Raw genomic sequence first — 20,077 nt, 5'->3', positions numbered from 1 at the left:
TGCCAAGGCATCTCAACAAACATGGGATACCTCGACAAAGAGCAGACCTACTGAAACTTCAAGCTGATAACAAGAGTGGCTATTTCAAAAACGGAAAGCTCCTTGCTTATTATTAACATGTCCCCTGCGATAAACGCCAGTCACCACAAACAGGTGGCCAAAGCACACTGACATGTGGGTTGACCGCGTGCATGCAAACCCCCCCAAAGGAAACGAGTACTGTTAGAATGAATACATGCACTTTAGGTATAGTTTTAATGTTCGATGTATCATTGTCCTATATGAATGCTGATATATCATACTCGTGTGTTTATATACCTCAGCAGTCTTCGACATTATATGACAAATAAATAGCAATAGTATACATATTTTAGAAAATATCATTTTAGATCCATTGCCGAAATGCAGGAAAAATCCTTGCATCATATGAAAGTCGGTATAAAGGTTAAGTAGCCGTATTTGCACGTGCAGCATGCTTACAGCTTTTTCTCCTTGCAATTTCTCCCAGTTTGGTTTCAAGATGCTGTATTTTGGCGACAAATCAACAAATGTTGTGTTCGGGAGCAATAAATTAGTGTTACGTCAATATTCACAATTAGCAATGACATTTATATTGTGTTTCAAGCCTTCGTCTTTAATAACAGTCAAGTTTGAAAAACAGATTTCAACAATCGAGTCTGGGCCAAACAATCCAGTGATTGATATCATGAGCATCGATCCACGCAATTAGGATCGTTGACATGCACCAACCAAGTCAGCGAGCCTGACCACCCGATCCCGTTAGTCACAGTTTACGGCAAGCATGGATTGCTGATTTCTATCCCGGAATCTTCACGGGTCAGTATATTTTAGTGCCCCATGGTACATGCTGCCTATATATTTAAGTAGAATGTTAGGTATACTCAGAGATGCTTTACAGGAAGATGGTATGACCAGTACAGAAATTGTTTCTTATAATGTAAATATCTTGGATTCTATTTTGCTTATGGAAATGTCAGGACAAAATGGTAAAAGAACAATGGGATACTATTAACAAGGGGGAAATGTTTTACAAATATTTTATCTACTAGAGTCCTTCAGTTGGAAATCATTGATGACAGTGCCGTAGCCAATTTTGTCCCTTTTCATCAACAGAGAATATCTTGTCACTTTGATGTCTGCCTTGTTTTGTAATTGGTTCAAATGCAGCCTGTAAGCATGGGAAGTATTGTTCTAAATATATGCAAACTGGTAAGGGTGTACCATATACCTTTCGAGTTAGGCTAAGAACCTTTCAGCCATCCATCGTATTCATACTCACATATCTGCCCAAAATCAATATTGAAGGACGAAACATTTCAAACCTATACAAGTTGGACACCAGGCAGAGGGACAGCATATTCTGTCCTTCTACTCAAGAGAAGGCGCCGAAAGTTCATGATCAGACAAATTGTTTTCAAACTGTTTCCACATGTATGCATCTTTAATGAATTTAGGAATGTTGAATTTAGGAATATTGAACTTGGGAATATTGAACTTAAGAATATTTATAAAATTAAAACGCGAAAGATAACACCACATCGCTGTGTCCTTTGTAAGGCTCGAAGGCAGACGTATATTTGATCCACATGGTGTGCCAAGATATTATTGCGGGGGAACACGAAAGTACTGGGCGGGGACGCCCAAACAATATTTTTCACCATTGCAGTTAGGAGATTCGAAACTCAACCGACAATGTTTAACTATTTTTCTTAACGTCTATATAATTTTGAAATATAGATTTAATGGCATTATAATGTGCTAATGTGTGTGGCAGTTTCAAGTTTTCCTATAACTAGTAAATATATGTCGATCTAATTGTACACGTTAAACAATATCTTTGAACTGCATAAAGTTACACCAAGATTTTCATACGCAACTCATTGCATTGGGGTTTTGTTTGGGCGTTGTTTTAGCATTTTAGCCATGCCTAGTCCTAGTACAGGATTTGTAGCCTAATTCAAAAATCTGATATTCCTGTTTTATGTGAACATTTCTTTGAAAATACCCTGGTAGTAAATCATGTTGTTTGTACACCGACTCATGTGAACGACCACGTGGCTTATATTGGCTTAACGATACTTTGCTTCATGCTTTGGTCCTCGGCGTATAGAAAGGCAATGATCAGATTCGAATTTTCACAAGTTTAACAATATCATATCAAGCACACAAACGTCAATTCTTTCCGTTAGACATTTTCCACAGACATATTTCCCGTTGAAATGGACACAAGCACGTTTTTATTTGCCTCATTATGTTTATTATATATATAATTTAACAATCCTCCTAACGTCATTTGAATCCTTTATCTAATGTCACATGCCTCAGCGATTTCACCATCTAGTATAACCTCATCTTTGGGAGTAAAAATGACAAATGGGTTATAGCAAGAAAACAATGATGTACAATCTACGTTGATTATTTGACGTAGTTAAGTGGGTGTTCTGTTTCTATAAAATCTGACATTTCTGTTTCAAAACGTTAGCTTTTAGCGCCTGAAGCATAAGACAACGCCCACTTGGTTTGCACATGTTAGATTTCATCCCACTCCACACTCACAAATCGTTGATCTATCCATTATCTGGTGTCAGACACATGAAAGACAGATGAGCATTCACCTCGCGGTTGTCTGGTTGTAGCAAGTACACAATAATAGGAGCAATAAACTGTCAGGTAGTGATTGAAGTGATGGAGCGAACTATGTAGCATAACACACGCAGAGAGATATCATAACGTGGAGTTATTTAAAACATCTTCCTCAACCTTGAATCGGATGCATATCATAGACACACTGTCTATATTTGAATATCCCTTGGTGAGAATATGTGTTAACTAGCCAATTGACATCCTATAAGATCTCGGATATATGAACGAGAGAAGAGTGACAAGAATACTTTTCATGTTTAATTTTCTAAAGCATTTCAACGGTTTTGCATAATAATATATTCAAAGAAATAAAGCATGACAGATTGACCAAAGCTTATGAAAGTAATCTCTCTTACAATTAATAACTGAAGTAAACTTTGTTAACCTAAAACATTCAGTGAGATCCTGTATAAATTGAAATGTTGGTGGATAGTTATTATTTCTAAAGTTGAAAATGATTCGTTTTGACAAATAATGATAAGGTTTAAAGGATTGTTATTTTTGGATAAATAATAAAAAGGAATATTTTCCTTTGATATTATTACTGGGCTTTGTGTTTTGTTTCCATGTCTGGCCAGACAGAGCTCACTTTGTTGCTTTCCCTTGACTGAACCTAACTTATGACACTCAGCCCGCCATTAAAGGTACAACATTAATACATCAACATATTCAACATTTTGCAAATATTCAATATATATCAAAAGATACAGGACAGGGTATATATGTATAACATCTTCTGTTTAATTAGAACAGTAGCTACAACTTGTACTGTCTACGTATCCCATTTTATTAAGAAGACAGTTTCTTGGCAATATATGACGTACAATTTGACACTGGAACCCTTGAAGTTTAGTCACGTTCAACTAAAGTAGAGACAGCTCACACCCTTCCTGTCTTATTCTTCAATATCGTGTCCAAGTTCGTATTCCAATTTAGCAAAATGAACAAACGTAACCTTTTTACAAATCATTCTTGATAAAATATACTGGATTTCCTATATTTATGTTCTCGTTATACCATATATATTGTGCGAGGATATCCTTGTCATTTATACGCTCCACGTGGATGTTATCTATGAATTTCCACCAGGACATAAAATGTCCTTGTAGCATATTACTTAATCATTTGTAATCTTAATGTCTTGCAGGCAATTCCGAATGCATTATAGGGTCCAGATCGCGGTATATTAAAGAAAAATATTGGACACCACCTTGATATTGATATTGATATTGATATTGATATTGCGCATGTATAAATTCTAGTATTTTGGGACATTATATACTTTCACATATAATTTGACTTCTCATTTTTCTGTCGGGTTTGGCTCCCCAAATGAATAATAAAGTTAGCTTTGTATCGGGTTGAGAATAAATGTGTGCATTTTGGTCGAATTAGTGATTTTAGCACGGTATTTCTCCTAAAGGTTCTTAGAGACCAAGTGCACATGAGTGGTTCACATCTTCTAAATACATTGTCATAATAGAAGCCAATTATTTCGTAGAGCTCAGTACTGAATTTAAATTCAAAGAGATCGAACGGAACTTGCCTTCAATCCAGGTTCAATTCTTGGCATAGTTTTATTCTAGAGCGCTTTTGTGAAGTTATCCAGAGTATCCTATGTTTGTCTATGTTAACTTTTGAACCAGTATAGAGGCATCGTTCTGAAGGTCTAGAGAACAGGTTGTGTCATCTTTTATGTTATTGGTGTTTCTTATCATTATTGCCAGTATTACAGCACACAGTTAAAAGAGATAGGGAGACAAAGGATCACCTTGTCTGCAACCCCTAGATATTTTGAAAACTTGAAATCCAAAGCCATCAGTTGGTACACGTGTATGAATTTCGTTGTAAAAGGTTTTTTATCCATCTTCTTATTGAAATTCCAAAACCAAAAATGCTGAGTGTTTCGTCTATAAATTTCCAATCAACTTTATCAAAGGTCGTTTCAAAATCTACAAGTAATAATAAACCTGGTATCTGATAAGTACCCGTGTAGACCAGTAGATCATAGATTGGTTATTTCACAATGCATTTTCCAGCTATAAATCCTTTTTGGTCCTCGTTATTCAGGATGTTTAAGACAGATGTTACCCTTTGTGATATTGCCAATGATGAGACTTCATAAAATACTGATAGTAAGCTTACTGGTCGCCAGTTTTTCAAATGTTGTTTTGGTTTATTTCCGTTTGGGATACACGTTATTAGTTCCTGTATTTGTGGTATTGAAAAATTCATTATTGTTAGCGTCATTTAAGGATTTTATTAGATATTTCCCAAGGTCATTCCAGTAAGAAATTATAAATTCCGCCATACATCCATCTTGCCCAGGACTCCTGTCATTATTAATTGTTTAACAGCTTACCTTCTAACCCTGTGCTATTTCATTAGATACTTTAGGGATATCTTATTATTTTAGTAGCGACATGAGGTCTATTTTTGAAATATCCTTTTTTAAGTTCAGTTTTGAATAATAGTTTTTTTCTTTCTTTGGTATATCATCATTTAATCATTCTGCCATGTTCCAATTCTATTCTGTTTATAGCTTTATTTAGATAGTTTCTTAAAACTTGCTCCATCCCTTGTGCTTTTGCCCGTACCATTAAACCTTTTGTTGTATGCTTTATGATTTCTTCTAAATCTATATTAACTATTTTAATCTCTGGTATAATTTCTTCTTTTGCTCTGGGGATTCATCAAATTATTTAGTCAGAAGAACTTTTCTTGAGTTTTTCTTTCCTGTATATGTTGCTTTTCCTTTTTGTAGAGTAAATATTGTATTGTCTTATCTCTTATTATAATCAGCAGTGTTTCCTAGGAAAGCTGTAGTCTATATAAAATTCGGTTTCTATTATATATATCATTTTTATACTGCTGCTTCGTTTCTTCAATGGCAGTCTTAACGACTGTAACAAACGTTTCGTCTTTTAATTGATCTTCCCCAAACCCTTATCCCTTTTGAGCTCTGTGAGTTTAAAAGTCTATGTCATTGGTGAGTGGTCCGATCTGAAACTAGGTTCTCTTTCCGTTTTCATAAGGGAAGGCAACACATTATGGGAAAATAAGAAGTAGTCCCAGCGCCGTATATATCTTTTACCGAGGGGGTTATGTTCACGCCATAATCTATTAAATCAAATTCGTCCTTAAGTTCTATGTATAGCTTTTGGGTTATTTACATTTTTGTAATTGGATGCATCATTTGAATAATTTTGTATTTTATTCCAATCTCCACACAAAACAAAATGATCACTAACAGTAACAATAGTAACATGTTCGGACTATTTGTTATCGTTTAACATAGTCGTGGTAAATGTAGAATTATAACATTAAAAGGCATATAAACGGAGAAACATAACATTCAGCAAAGTGAATGCTTCACCTACCCACGGGTTTTATTGGCTCGGATTAATTCCATCTAGAAATCATCGCGTTGTTTGAAAAAAAGGAAATTGTGCTCCAAAGGAATGTCCAAAGTACCAGAAACCTTTGATTTTGGGTTCGAATCCCGGTTCGCCCCGATTATGTTTCTACTATTTATAATCCGACGCGACACAACAGAACATCACGTCACATCACAACACAAATGCTGCACATCAAACATAAAGCAAAACATGACGCAAATATGAGCACAAGTGTTTCCGCCCAAACAAGGCAGGTGCAACACTGGTCAACGCACACGTGTCCCAAATGGATTAACAACAACAATAACAAAACGTGCGGCCTCGGAGTAGCAGTTGTAGTGAAGACATTATCTCGCACTAAGAAAGAACAAACAAAACAAACTGGGGGATTTTATGGGTTCAGACTTCAAGGATAACTATAATCTAGAAAACGTCGCGTTTTGTCAAACATTAGTGTCCTCAGTTATATTTTCATTGTAAGCCTTCGCGTGTTTTCGATCTCAATGTAAACAAAGTCAAAATGTCCATGCAATAATAAAGAATATTCAACGTGAACTTCATGTGTACAGGGTAAACATGTTAGATGTTGTCATTAATACTAGGACCTGTGAAGATCCGGGGGTAGAATAGGTCTTCAGCAACCCATGCCTGCAGTAACAATCTATTGTGGAAACATGAAAAATCACACTAATGACGAAACCTTTTTTATTTCGAGCTTATTCATTTCGTGAGTAGTAAAACTCAGTGTCAACTTAATACATATAAAACATTCAGGATTGTGTACTAACACTGTGACAATGGCTGTCTGTGTGCATATTGTGTTATGACTTTTTTGTTGTCGCCGTTATGACTAAAGGTTGTGGCGTTTTTTTACTTTTTCTGTGGCCGTTTTGACTTTACCTTTTGAGGCCGTTATGACATGAGGCCGTTTTGACCCGCTCCCTTGGAAAATACAAGGTTCGCATTTATGTTCAGTTGTGCAATGCCCTGTGTCTAGTAGGTTCGGTGGGGTAGCCATGTGGTTAAAGCGTTCGTTTGTCACGCCGAAGACCCTGGTTCGATTTCCCACATGGGTACAATGTGAGAAGCTCATTTCCGGTGACCCCGCCGTGGCATATGCGAAAAGCGATGTAAAGCCATACTTACTCACTGTGCCGAATTGCCGATCGTACACGAACGACGGCCGCGGAGTCACTGCAGGGTGCTTGCTTCAACGCAAGCACGGGGTCGGTATTGTAGATCATACATCGTGGATACCGATTAATTCTAAAGTACGCAACTACGTGTATGTTGCACATTCGACATGAAGGTTTGGTGAACTGTCATGTACCGTATGTAAGCAGGTACTGATTCTATGTAGATAGATAGATTCTAGGGTGTCGGGTTGACATGGTTACCTATTTAGACACAATATACTGACTTCGAGCCAATCAGTCCTTGTTGTATTTCCTTAATTGTGTGACTCACAGAATCCGGGACAGTGTTCATTAAATACAAATCGTGAACGACAATCACATACTCTCTACGTAACCTCTAACGTTTGTTAAACCTTAGGCACTAATCTCAACCGTTATCTAAGTGGCACAATTCAGCTTAACGCTATAGAATGTATTGTTTCCAACTATGCGTTCATTTCTTGGGCTTTATATCATCTTTTAGAATACAGCACATAATATGTGCAGTACTCCCTTAGCGTCATGTTGTCAAAAACAAACTGATGTTGGCTATAGTCCATAGACCAATACCATCCAACGAGACAGTAATTAAAATATATATTGTTACAATTCAACATTTGGTATATAATTAAATGAGGATGAAACAGCGTCACCAACTGTATAAATATATGGCTGACGCCTGTGTTTTCCCTCTTTCATCATATTAACAGGGGAATACTGGAAGGGACCAACGTGTGTTTGTCACTTCAGTGACTTATGAAGCGGATTTATAAATTCCATTTATCAAATACTGCTTACACTCAAAATATACGCTGCATTTTAGGGATGTAAATTACATTATTTATAATATGTACATTATTTACAAGATATGGGAGATTAAATTATGACAGCTTGTGAACTACCTTTCAGATGCAGAATATTGTGATGGCAAATAATAGTAATAGGACTAATAGGAGCGATGTGAAACATCCACGAGTTGGAAATGTCACAGTGGTTTCCGAAAAAGAGTGTTTTAATCGTTTAAAAAAAAGAAGTCCAAGGATGGTGCAAGTTTGATTTATAGCGTCCCTTGGGCACACCAGAAACCTTTGATTGTGGGTTCGAATCCCGGTTCGCCCCGATTATGTTTCTAGGTTTGTCAGCACCATACCCGTGCTCGTGGGTTTCACTGAAGTGGTAAACGTCTGGGACCTGCATCACTTCGTGCTTTTAATCTGACAAGCCGTGGAATACCGTTAAAAGCGGCGTTAAACCCAACTCACTCACTCACTCACTCTAGCAGGATGAACTCCTGAGAACTGCCTTGAAGCTGAAAGATCTCTGGACAAAAGATTTCAGTTTCTTTCTTGGGCTAGTTAGTATATGTTAGTAAGTCCTAGGTTGGGAGTTCCGCGAGGTAATCTTGACACTTGGTGGTAAGACTGATACGCAACAGTTAAGAACTTGTGATCTTATTATCTGCATTATTGCGACCATAATGCGTCACAATACTAAACTACAGTTTATCTTCCAGCTACGTTTGTACATGTAGATTGACGCTATCGAACAAACGCTTGTACAAACGTTTAAGATCAATAATAGAACATAAAACGTTATATTCTCTGAAGACAATGATGCCCCAATTAATTTCATGAAGTGTAGCGACCCCTTCTACAAGTAGTTTGACGTGTTATGGATAGTTATAGATAGGATCAAGTGTTAGAAATCTATTATCTCTGTGCTGCGCACTGACATTGTACATTGATGTATTTTGGATTATACTTATTTTTTACTTGTGCTCATAAACAAGTCGAGTATCATGCATATAAATCGTATGATCGGTTACAGATTGAACGGTTTCGGAACCAAAATGCATCAACATGCCCGACACAATGCACGTGAACCTCTGTGCACGAGGGCACGGGACCATTGTTGATTTAGACAAGACGTCGTCATATCGATATTAGCCATACGTATTGTTGATATGTATTACTCTCAGTGACACGTTTTGTTTCAATGTTCTATTTATGAGCAGATTGGAAATGTGTCGTCGTCCTCTCGTAATGAACGTCCAAGGTTATTGGCATGCTTCGGACTGGTAGACCTCAGTGAGAGGTAGTCAGTATGTTTAATGTGTCTCAGTGTGACACAAAATGTTAATGATCAGCCCCGGACAGGGCCCCAAACGTCAACAACACAAGTTCAGGATCGACTAATCCGAAATCAGGCGTTAAGAAATCGCGTCTAAACAGCCATGCAACTTGCTATTCACTCGCTAGAGTTCAGGTTACTGACCAGACGATTAGAAATTCTCTTCATGCAGCTAATCGTCATGGTCCACGACCACATGTTGTACCACCGTCGACACATTCTAGGCAGACGCCACTGGTGTTGAGCACAACGTAACTGAGGGAATCGCCGATGGTTTATGTTCTGCTGTTTTCAGATGAGTCCTCATTCACTCTCGATTGTCTGGATAGACGTAGTGTGTCTCTACCCTGTTTCAAGTTAAGGGGACGCCTAAGTATTTTCAGCGTCAAATAATCTGTCACCTCTATATATGTTACAGGGAATATGTATAATCCCTGACATTTTCAGGGAATATATTTAATGTCTGATTCACACAGGGAAAATACATAATCCCTAAATGTTTCAGGTATTATACATATTCCCTGATTTAACATCAAGTTTTTTAGGCATATTCCCTGAAATTACTTTTGAGGCTGTTATATGGTCAAACTTGATAAAAAAACACAAATTATTTATGAGAAGACACATATATTTGACATGATCACAAATACCTTTCACTTAACTTACCAATTAGTCTTCACTGTAATCAAAACAATGCCATATCAAATGCTACTTAACAAACAATTTTGATTACACTTAATAAATTTGTCATCTCGATTTTTTTATCAAGTTTGACCATATGAGAGCCTCAAAAGTAATTTCAGGGAATATGCCTAAAAAACTTGATGTTAAATGACTTAACAAACAAGAACAATTTAGTTTTTGTTGACACATGTCAGACTTGAGTTGCATAAACTTGATGTTAAATCAGGGAATATGTATAATACCTGAAAAATTTAGGGATTATGTATATATATATTCCCTGTGTGAATCAGACATATGTTCCCTGAAAATTTCAGGGAATACACTTATTCCCTGATTATACATATTTTCTGTAACATATACACATTGTTAAGTTATGGTATTGTCCATAAAATGGCCTCTTCGGGAGAATGTCATATGTACACCGTTAAGAATATATGGTCACTTTATGTTAACTAAACGCCTCCCTAACGCAGACTGCGTCACATGATGGTCCTTCGCATGTGAAGGAGCATTTCGCACTTAAACAACACTTTTATTGGTAAATAATTCCGGGGTTGTGGTGAATACAGCTGACCATCGGTTGAAGTCCAGTGACCAATGGCAGGTCTACAAACATGTTGAACCCCTGTAGGTATGCTTCAGTTTGGTACAGGTCAGCGTATGTTGGTATTAACGTGATGAAAGTCTGTGACCAGCAGTTTGTGGAGCAGATTCCGAACACTAAATCTTGACAAGCGTGGTTCATTCGACATCAGGTGGCCAGATTTAGAACCTATAAGAAACATCTTATAAGTTCGGTATAAATACGATTGGAAGTCGTAGGTATCGTGTAGTCAACTACTTCTCTTATTACTTGCGTCGATAAAGGAAGATACATTCTATGATTCTATGATAAATGGTGCAGGACATTAGGATACATAAGGAGAAAAACACACACCAAAAAGAGCCTAAAGATGTCCGATGATACCTTAACTTAACATATCTAACATAAACTTCAATATTTAAAAATAATTACTGTAAGTACTAACTGTATGTAATATGTTACTATACAAGAGCATACGTTTCGTCCTCGGATGGTAGTTCAGGGTGGAGACGAAAGACAAACCTCAGGGTGGAATTGTAGAGGACAGCAGCCATGTTTATTGTTGCAGGGTGAAATAGGTCGAAAAGGTACATGATAGTAATCACGTGACAGATAGAACACCGGGACCGAGTGGTCAATTTTCCGGGTGCCGAGACAGACTCTGTCACTTACACTAAGTCCGGAGATCGGACGTCCACTGGTCGTTGGTGAGGCGGCGGTCATGGGACTCATGTGTGTGAGTAGGGTACACATATCTATTTCGAGTTTTGGTATTCATAGAATTTCTGTTTTGGCACCTGTCAGGTGTTAAATTGACAGACAGTATCGTCCTGACGAGTGTTTATGTTTAGATGTATAGCACTATGAGCATCTGACAGAATAGGATCGATGTCTTGAACATAGAAATTACTTACAAAATTTATAAGCAGTTGCTACATCATACTCAATTAAGCTAACAGCTTTACGGTATTTCTTCTGAGGTATTTATCTTCTCCACATATTCCATTGATGATGGACAAGTTATTGTTTTTACAAAATTCTAAAAAAATATATCCATGGTTGTTAGCTTTTCAATTATCTCGTGAGTGTCTTGATGTGTCTATACCTAATGATGAGATGTCTTCTGTAGCACTTAATTCTCCTACTATGTCTTCTGGGAGTGAACTGGTGTTCTTTCTACACACGTAAAGTCACACATATGTCTTTGCCTGGCATTTTAAAATCTCCTTTTATACCAATATCAAAATCAGAATCATATTTACATATTTCAGCGTCAATATTATTGAAACACACATGGTTATAGTAGGGTGATCCCAGATGACATCTTGACTAGAAGTAAACCAACACTGGTAGTTGGGATGTGTGAGACATAGTTGTTGATGGTAATGTTGATGTACAAACACACACACGCAAACACACACGCACGCAAACACACACGCACGCAAACACACGCGCGCAAACACACACGCACGCAAACACATACACGCAAACACACACGCACGCACGCGCGCACGCACACACACACACACACACACACACACACACGGAGAGAGAGTTGAATCTATCCCTATCTCCAACAGACAATTATTAGGCAGTATATCGATCGACAGACACGATTCTCTCCCTGACTATTAATATTGTGCTCGTAAATGAGTGGACCCTCACACAGTTCGTCCTATCATTGAAATATACACAATTAAACAAATAATGGTATTTATCTGTAATATCATTTGATGGACATTATATAGTGACTTTTTTCTTTCAATAAGATGATTGTTTCAAGTGTTGACGGTGACAAGAAAGTCTAACATGAACTAAACTACATTTATAACATGAATTAGATAAAAGTCAATGTCAGCATTTTAGGTTTATGAAAAATGAACCTGTACATATCTACATGTATTAAGACAGAATTTCCCAAGAATTTGCGCAATCGCTAGTTAAGCACCGTGACATTAGTCACAAATGTGGAAGGGAAACATTATCAATTATCCAGAGATTATCAAAGCAGGAGTTTGGCAATCATATTTTCTGGAAGTGCCACCGAATGCAGGGCTTTTTTGTACTTAAAAAAATTACATGCAATGGTCTTGATAAAATTAGTGCATCTTGATTTTGAAAATAACGTTGAGATAGTACCTAAATCACGTTTGTTTCTGAAAATATTGCCTAAAATGATAAAATCAATGCCCTTGTTGGCAAACTTAAATTGTTTTGTTTGTTTTTTGTTTAACACCACAGCAGCGTTACAACTATATGACGGCGGTCTGTAAATAATCGAGTCTGGAACAGACAGTCAGGTGATTGGCATCATGTGTATCGATCAAAGCAATTGGGATACGATGACATACGAATCCTGTTTTTTTTCTCCAAATTTGAAGTATCTGTTTACACATCATGCACACTCGTGCACCCGGTGTTTCTGCAATTTATTCGTGTGCTGTTCTTTCGACAGTGATACAAATGTGAGACATTGGCTTTGTGAATGAAATTGAAATCGAAACGTCAACAGACTTAACATCATGAGCGTATGTCTTTGGATAATATTTCTCATAACATGAACCATATCTTTGCCAAGATCTTGAGCTTCCGTTGGTGGTAACGTGACGTGCACCATGTTGTATTCCATAATTATTATGGACAAATGTAACATCTATTGATAACAAATAAATATAATTGCATTTAATTCTTGCAATTTTATTTCTAAAGCGTGCATGACAAAACGTTTAGTCGTATTAACTAACAATAGTATAAACTAAGATGTTGCTCACAACAAGGAAATAGACGTACAGTACAGCACTTCAAAAGCAGAATATAAGAATCCTAAAATGTATAGGATGCAAAGATCTCCAGTGTTTACAGCTGGTCATTTGCGAAAACATTGTATTGATTTGAGACTAAAATAAAGTGAAAAAATGTCCAATTGAATGTGGAGGGGAATGTTGGCGTTACCATTATCTCCCAGGATACTTAAGCATTTTGCATGTCTCTCCCTCCTTATCATTGTGTGCGCGTGTGGTTGCACCTATAACTATACTATTTATTATCCATAGAGTAATAGGTAACCAAGTTAATTGGGCAAATATCACTTCACACACGCCGGTGTATTGTTTACGTCGTCCGGAATCATTTGATCTCATTGTGACGTAAGGTGGTAATGACGTCACAATAGATATGACGCCATAGCTGAAGAATGTTGACGTCATTCGATATTCATACCCGTATCGTAATCTCTATTTATATGTTCTGTGCTATGGAACATATAATGGGATTCATTACACAGGTGATAACTCGATAAAATTCTAAACTAAACAATATATCAAATCACTGCCTAATTATTACACAGTGCATAATGCAAAATGTAAGTTGGGTAACAAAGGGATATGCATGGGAATCCTTTATGTGAAATATTTTTTAAGAGATAGTAAAACAAACACAAAAAGTATACTACAAATATCCTAACAATATACATACTAAAACAAAGTGAAAACACTTGTGCTACAATAAATCAAAGACAAAACATTAACTATCAAAAAGAAGAAAAACAACAGTAAACATGCATGGATAAAACAATAACTGTGACAAAACTAAGCTTCAGGCACTATCGATATATGGATTTCTGATTAAATATTAATTATTTCCATGTGAAATATGCCACCAGACAGGTGTTAATGGTGTCTACATTGGATGGCTGACTCGTCTCATCAATGGTCAAGTAAGACAGGGCTTCAGCAGATACAGACATCAGGCAGGAAAGGCATGCTTGTCCTGAAAATGGGTTTATTCATTGATATATAGTGAGGAAATGTAACACTAAAACGTAAATGTTTAAATATTATAGAGAGGGTGTATAAATTTAGGGTCACTGCTGATACTCAAGGTATGTCTAACTGCACCTTACTCATATTTAAGGAGCCGGTAAAAACTACTACAATAAATGTTCCGCTTGACGATGTAATAGAAAAAGTGTTAGTCGTTGCGCGCATTAAACTCGGTCTATGACTGTACGAATCTTTTCCAAATAGTGACGTTTTTAACGAAAAAAAGTAACCGTGCTTCACATAAAGTTGTGTAAATGTTATGTTATTGAAAATAATAAACGTATTATTTGGTCATTCTTCTGATCAATGTTTTATTATAACAAATCCATACCTAGTGACGGGAGACAAAGCGACAGGCCCGAACAAAGGGGTGGTGTAACAACTCAACTAACAATGTCAATATCGGGTGTGACCACTATACCGGTACAGATTCTTCCCTGGATATATTTCGCGCCTCCCTCAGTCTCCCCCCTGATTATTCGGTTTGTTGCAATGTCTTTAGGTACTATATTCTTAAAATAGTTGTCTTAAATGTAAGGAGGGTTACTTTAAAAAAAGATTAGGAAATATGGTCATAATGAATTGATATTTCAGCTTATTATATTTGGTAACTGTACCTTCCATGCTAAAATAATTATAAGACATAATCATACCAAACAAATTTGAATGAAATGACTTAATGTAACAAATACATGTGCGGTTACTGTTGTAACTGAATTCAGAAATCTTATCAATCCTCGCAAACATTCGGTCTTAACACTACCTACGTAAAAACTGTCAATAGCAATGTAATGCATGCTGCCTCAAAAAATCTGTTTCAAGACGTGCAACATGTGGGCAGTAATGATCCTGCTGCATCGTGACGTTACGTCCCTGCTTTGGTACAAAGGGTAGAACATGAAACTTGGACCTGTCTCTCAACAGTATACTGTCCCAGTCTCGTCCCCTGAACCTCAGATTATGTCTACACTGAGCCATGTGTTCCTGACGGTGACGTGGAAATATGGCGTATCGCTGGACGTCGGCGCCGGATGCAGTTATTGTTCTGTAACTAATTGATCTCAACCCAGTAAATGTCCGAGCTGTTAATGTGGCAGTTTATGGCAGTTTGTGGCAGTTTGATATCGATTCTGTAGATGTACCAACCGAATACGGTTGCCGTAACGTCACACATGGACCGCAGGTCCGTGGCAAGTCATGAGTGTTGCCCTGCTGTAGATAACGTCTTCAAAGAGGTGATATTATGTTTTGATGAACATTGCAGTATTGCAACTTCGTTTTGCGACATTTCTGTTTGCAGCATACCCAGACGCGAAGATTGCTTTTCAACAAGTCGTGGCATTGCGTAGGCGTTAGTTAAACAAAAGATTGTATATGGACACCTGATTGCTAAAAAATCATGGTGTGCTGTTCACTTTCAAACACCGCGTGAATGAATACTCACAACATCACGCAAACATCCAAATTGTGCGCCGTACATTGACACATGAAAATTGTTAATCACGACTTTAAAGTCGAGGAGATGTCTTTATGAATATGTATAATTTGAAAGATGTATTATTTAATTTTAAAATAAATCTGTTTTTATTAAACTTTATATGAAGCACGGTTACGTTTTTCCGTCACTATATATACATGCACATCTGCACCCAATCGCCTCACCCTAGGTCACTTGATAGTTGAGATCAAAGCCTCTTCCTGTGACGCTGCCATCACTCCTGAAATTCACCACGATGTCACCGCTGGTGTAGGGGACTGCAACAGTTTGAGACATGCTTACTGTAGAAGTTAACTAGGCAACTTTCACATTCAAGGACTGATATATTTAATCATCAACATCACATTTTAGGCACGTTTGACAATAATGGTCTTTTAAAAACTTTTCCGTTCTCAGAAGCGAAGTACGTACAGCTCAGAGTGAGACCTGCTCTGTTGCGACCGCAGTTCTTCGTAGAGGTGACCCCGTACATCTGGAACTGTAGAGAGTCGTAGTTGCAGGAAGATTGATACTCGAGGTCGAAGTCTGTGAAGGTGACGTTGAATGTCTGTCCAGCCCCAGGTCTGATAGTCACCTGGCAACGGACGTTGTTGGTGTAACTGGCGGTAGTTGGGTAGTAGATGCGCCCCGTTGAAGATGTCAGCGTTGTGCCACAGGCACCTGGATAGAAAGCCGTTTTGAAGTTTGGCACAATAGCAGCTTTAGAGAGAACCTTTATCTATTTTTCATACATCGTAACTTTGTCATGTGAACACTGCAATATTCATAGTTTTTAAAATTAAATATCTCACAAGCTCTTCTTCATTTTGAAAAGGTACTTTATTTCGAGTCGAGAGGAAAATGGTCATAATTACTACAGACAAATGAAATTAATATATTGCTGTACATTGTATTGGGCCATTGTTATGCCGCATACGAGACTGATTTCAACCCTTTTGCGTCCACACTGTATATATATCCTACGTAAACTGAATATTACGTCTAAAAAGATCAATTCAAACGCACAGAAACCTAATATGTGAAATCAGATTGAGGGAGCGATACACTGAGCAACTCCTTTCATATCCAATTTCATAAGGAATTAAAATGTAACCCTTCGATTGGAATTGCATTGATGACACAGTTAAAGCATCAAAATATGCTTCTTTGGATACAATTATATGTTACCGGGAAAACAGCTTAATACAGTTGACGACGTTACACAGCGTTAGCTGGCATGACCCTTCGGATGAAATGATATAAAACTACTGTTGAAGTTTGAACGATGAGCAGGGTTAATATTGAAGTACATGTACATCACTCACCGTTGTTTGACGCCAGCCCAATGGGGTTTGAAGTTGTGTTTTGCACGTCACTCGCTAGAATTGAAATGAAAAAAGTTAGATAGTCGTGACTAGTTGTTCTCTGGCGTTGACGTTTTATATCTGTAATAAATATATCTAAAGTACTACTCAACATATACTTCACTGCACATGTTATATAATACTGGCGTCACAAATTAGGACCTTGTGCAGTTTTGGAGACGAATCGTAACATTATTTCAGATATGTTTATATACTAAGAAGGCTAAATAATAATAAGTCTAATTCATGAACAAGTACACGCTGAATACAGAAATAGAGAGACACTCAAAGATAATATTTTTATTACATCGTTTGTCTAGTAGCAACTCAAGAAATTAACGACTAAGAGTGAGACTCATGCTTATATTTCTCCCCCCAAAACGTCTTCAGATTTACTTTTAGCCCAACATTGCCCACGACGAGAGGTCCAATCATTTTCCTATATTCCAAAAAATCTACAGACATGGCAAACACTACGATCCGAAGGGGACGACGACCTCAGGACATTTGAGCACATCATTGGGGGTGGGGAGAGCACTGATTTCAACAACATCTACTGGGTTTGGCAAGCAGGACATTATGGGGGTGATGAGAGCACTGATTTCAACGGGATATACTTGGGTGTGGGAAGCAGGACATTATCGGGGTGGGGAGAGCACAGAATTCAACGAGATCTACTGGGGCGTGGGAGGCAAGACATTATCGGGGTGGGGAGAGCACTGATTTCAACGAGATCTACTGGGGTGTTGGAAGCAGGACATTATCGGGGTGGGGGGAGCACTGATTTCAACGAGATCTACTTGGATGTGGGAAGCATGACATTATCGGGGTGGGGAGAGCACTGATTTCAACGAGATCTACTGGGCTGTGGAAAGCAGGACATTATCGGGGTGGGGGAAGCGCTGATTTCAATGAGATCTACTGGGGTGTGGGAAGTAGGAAATTATCGGGGTGGGGAGAGCACTGATTTCAACGAGATCTACTCGGATGTGGGAGGCAGGACATTATCGGGGTGGGGAGAGCACTGATTTCAACGAGATCTACGGGGGTGAGGGAAGCAGGACATTATCAGGGTGAGGAGAGCGCTGATTTCAACGAGATCTACTTGGATGTGGGAAGCAGGACATTATCGGGGTGGGGGGAGCACTGATTTCAACGAGATCAACTGAGGCATGGGAAGCAGGACATTATCGGGGTTGTGAGAGCACTGATTTCAATGAGATCTACTTGGATGTGGGAGGCAGGACATTATCGGGGTGGGGGAAACACTGATTTCAACGAGATCTCCTGGGTGTGGCAAGCAGGACATTATCGGGGTGGGGGAAGCGCTGATTTCAATGAGATCTACTGGATGTGGGACGGAGGACATTATCGGGGTGAGGGAAGCGCTGATTTCAACGAGATCTACTGGGGTGTGGGAAGCAGGACATTATCGGGGTGGGGGGAGCACTGATTTCAACGAGATCTACTGAGGCATGGGAAGCAGGACATTATCGGGGTTGTGAGAGCACTGATTTCAATGAGATCTACTTGGATGTGGGAGGCAGGACATTATCGGGGTGGGGGAAACACTGATTTCAACGAGATCTCCTGGGTGTGGCAAGCAGGACATTATCGGGGTGGGGGAAGCGCTGATTTCAATGAGATCTACTGGGGCGTGGGAAGCAGGACATTATCGGGGTGGGGAGAGCACTGATTTCAACGAGATCTACTCGGATGTGGGAGGCAGGACATTATCGGCGTGGGGAGAGCACTGATTTCAACGAGATCTACTCAGGTGTGGGAGGCAGGACATTATCGGCGTGGGGAGAGCACTGATTTCAACGAGATCTACTGGGGTCAGGGAAGCAGGACATTATCAGGGTGAGGAGAGCACTGATTTCAACGAGATCTACTGGGGTCAGGGAAGCAGGACATTATCGGGGTGGGGGGAGCACAGAGTTTAACTAGATCTACCGGGGTGTGGGAGGAAGGACATTATCGGGGTGGTGGGGGTGGGGGGTGGGGGGGGGGGGGGGTGGGGGGGAGCACTGATTTCAACGAGATCTACTGGGGCATGGGAAGCAGGACATTATCGGGGTGGGGAGGGCACTGATTTCAACGAGATCTACTTGGATGTGGGAGGCAGGACATTATCGGGGTGGGGAGAGCACTGATTTCAACGAGATCTACAGGGACGTGGGAAGCAGGACACTATCGTGGTGGAGAGAGCACTGTATATATCCTACGTAAACTGAATTTTACGTCTTAAAAGATCAATTCAAACGCACAGAAACCTAATTTGTGAAACCAGATTGAGGGAGCGATACACTGAGCAACTCCTTTCATATCCAATTTCATAAGGAATTAAAATGTAACCCTTTGATTGGAATTGCATTGATGACACAGTTAAAGCATCAAAATATGCTCCTTGGGATACAATTATATGTTACCGGGAAAACAGCTTAATACAGTTGACGACGTTACACAGCGTTAGCTGGCATGACCCTTCGGATGAAATGATATAAAACTACTGTTGAAGGTTGAACGATGAGCAGGGTTAATATTGAAGTACATGTACATCACTCACCGTTGTTTGACGCCAGCCCAATGGGGTTTGAAGTTGTGTTTTGCACGTCACTCGCTACAATTGAAATGAAAAAAGTTAGATAGTCGTGACTAGTTGTTCTTTGGCGTTGACGTTTTATATCTGTAATAAATATATCTAAAGTACTACTCAACATATACTTCACTGCACATGTTATATAATACTGGCGTCACAAATTAGGACCTTGTGCAGTT

At 38.6% G+C, this 20,077-nt stretch overlaps 1 protein-coding gene across 1 annotated transcript in view; it reads right to left on the bottom strand.

Moving 5' to 3' along the window:
- Positions 1-13,310: 13,310 nt before the first annotated feature.
- LOC124120197 (cubilin-like) overlaps positions 13,311-20,077 on the bottom strand; it is a 99,325-nt gene continuing 92,558 nt past the window's right edge. The window contains exons 68-72 of the mRNA XM_048389180.1: positions 19,866-19,919; positions 17,258-17,311; positions 16,365-16,613; positions 16,118-16,210; positions 13,311-14,402 (exon numbers count right to left, since the gene is read on the bottom strand). Of these exons, the coding sequence (XP_048245137.1) occupies positions 16,119-16,210; positions 16,365-16,613; positions 17,258-17,311; positions 19,866-19,919 (449 nt within the window). The 3' untranslated portion in view covers positions 13,311-14,402; position 16,118. The remainder of the gene's footprint in view (positions 14,403-16,117; positions 16,211-16,364; positions 16,614-17,257; positions 17,312-19,865; positions 19,920-20,077) is intronic.

This window comes from Haliotis rufescens, unplaced genomic scaffold, assembly GCF_023055435.1.
Source record: "Haliotis rufescens isolate VD_foot unplaced genomic scaffold, xgHalRufe1.0.p SCAF_8, whole genome shotgun sequence".
Lineage (NCBI taxonomy): Eukaryota > Metazoa > Mollusca > Gastropoda > Lepetellida > Haliotidae > Haliotis > Haliotis rufescens.
This window is presented reverse-complemented; position numbering and strand designations above follow the sequence as displayed.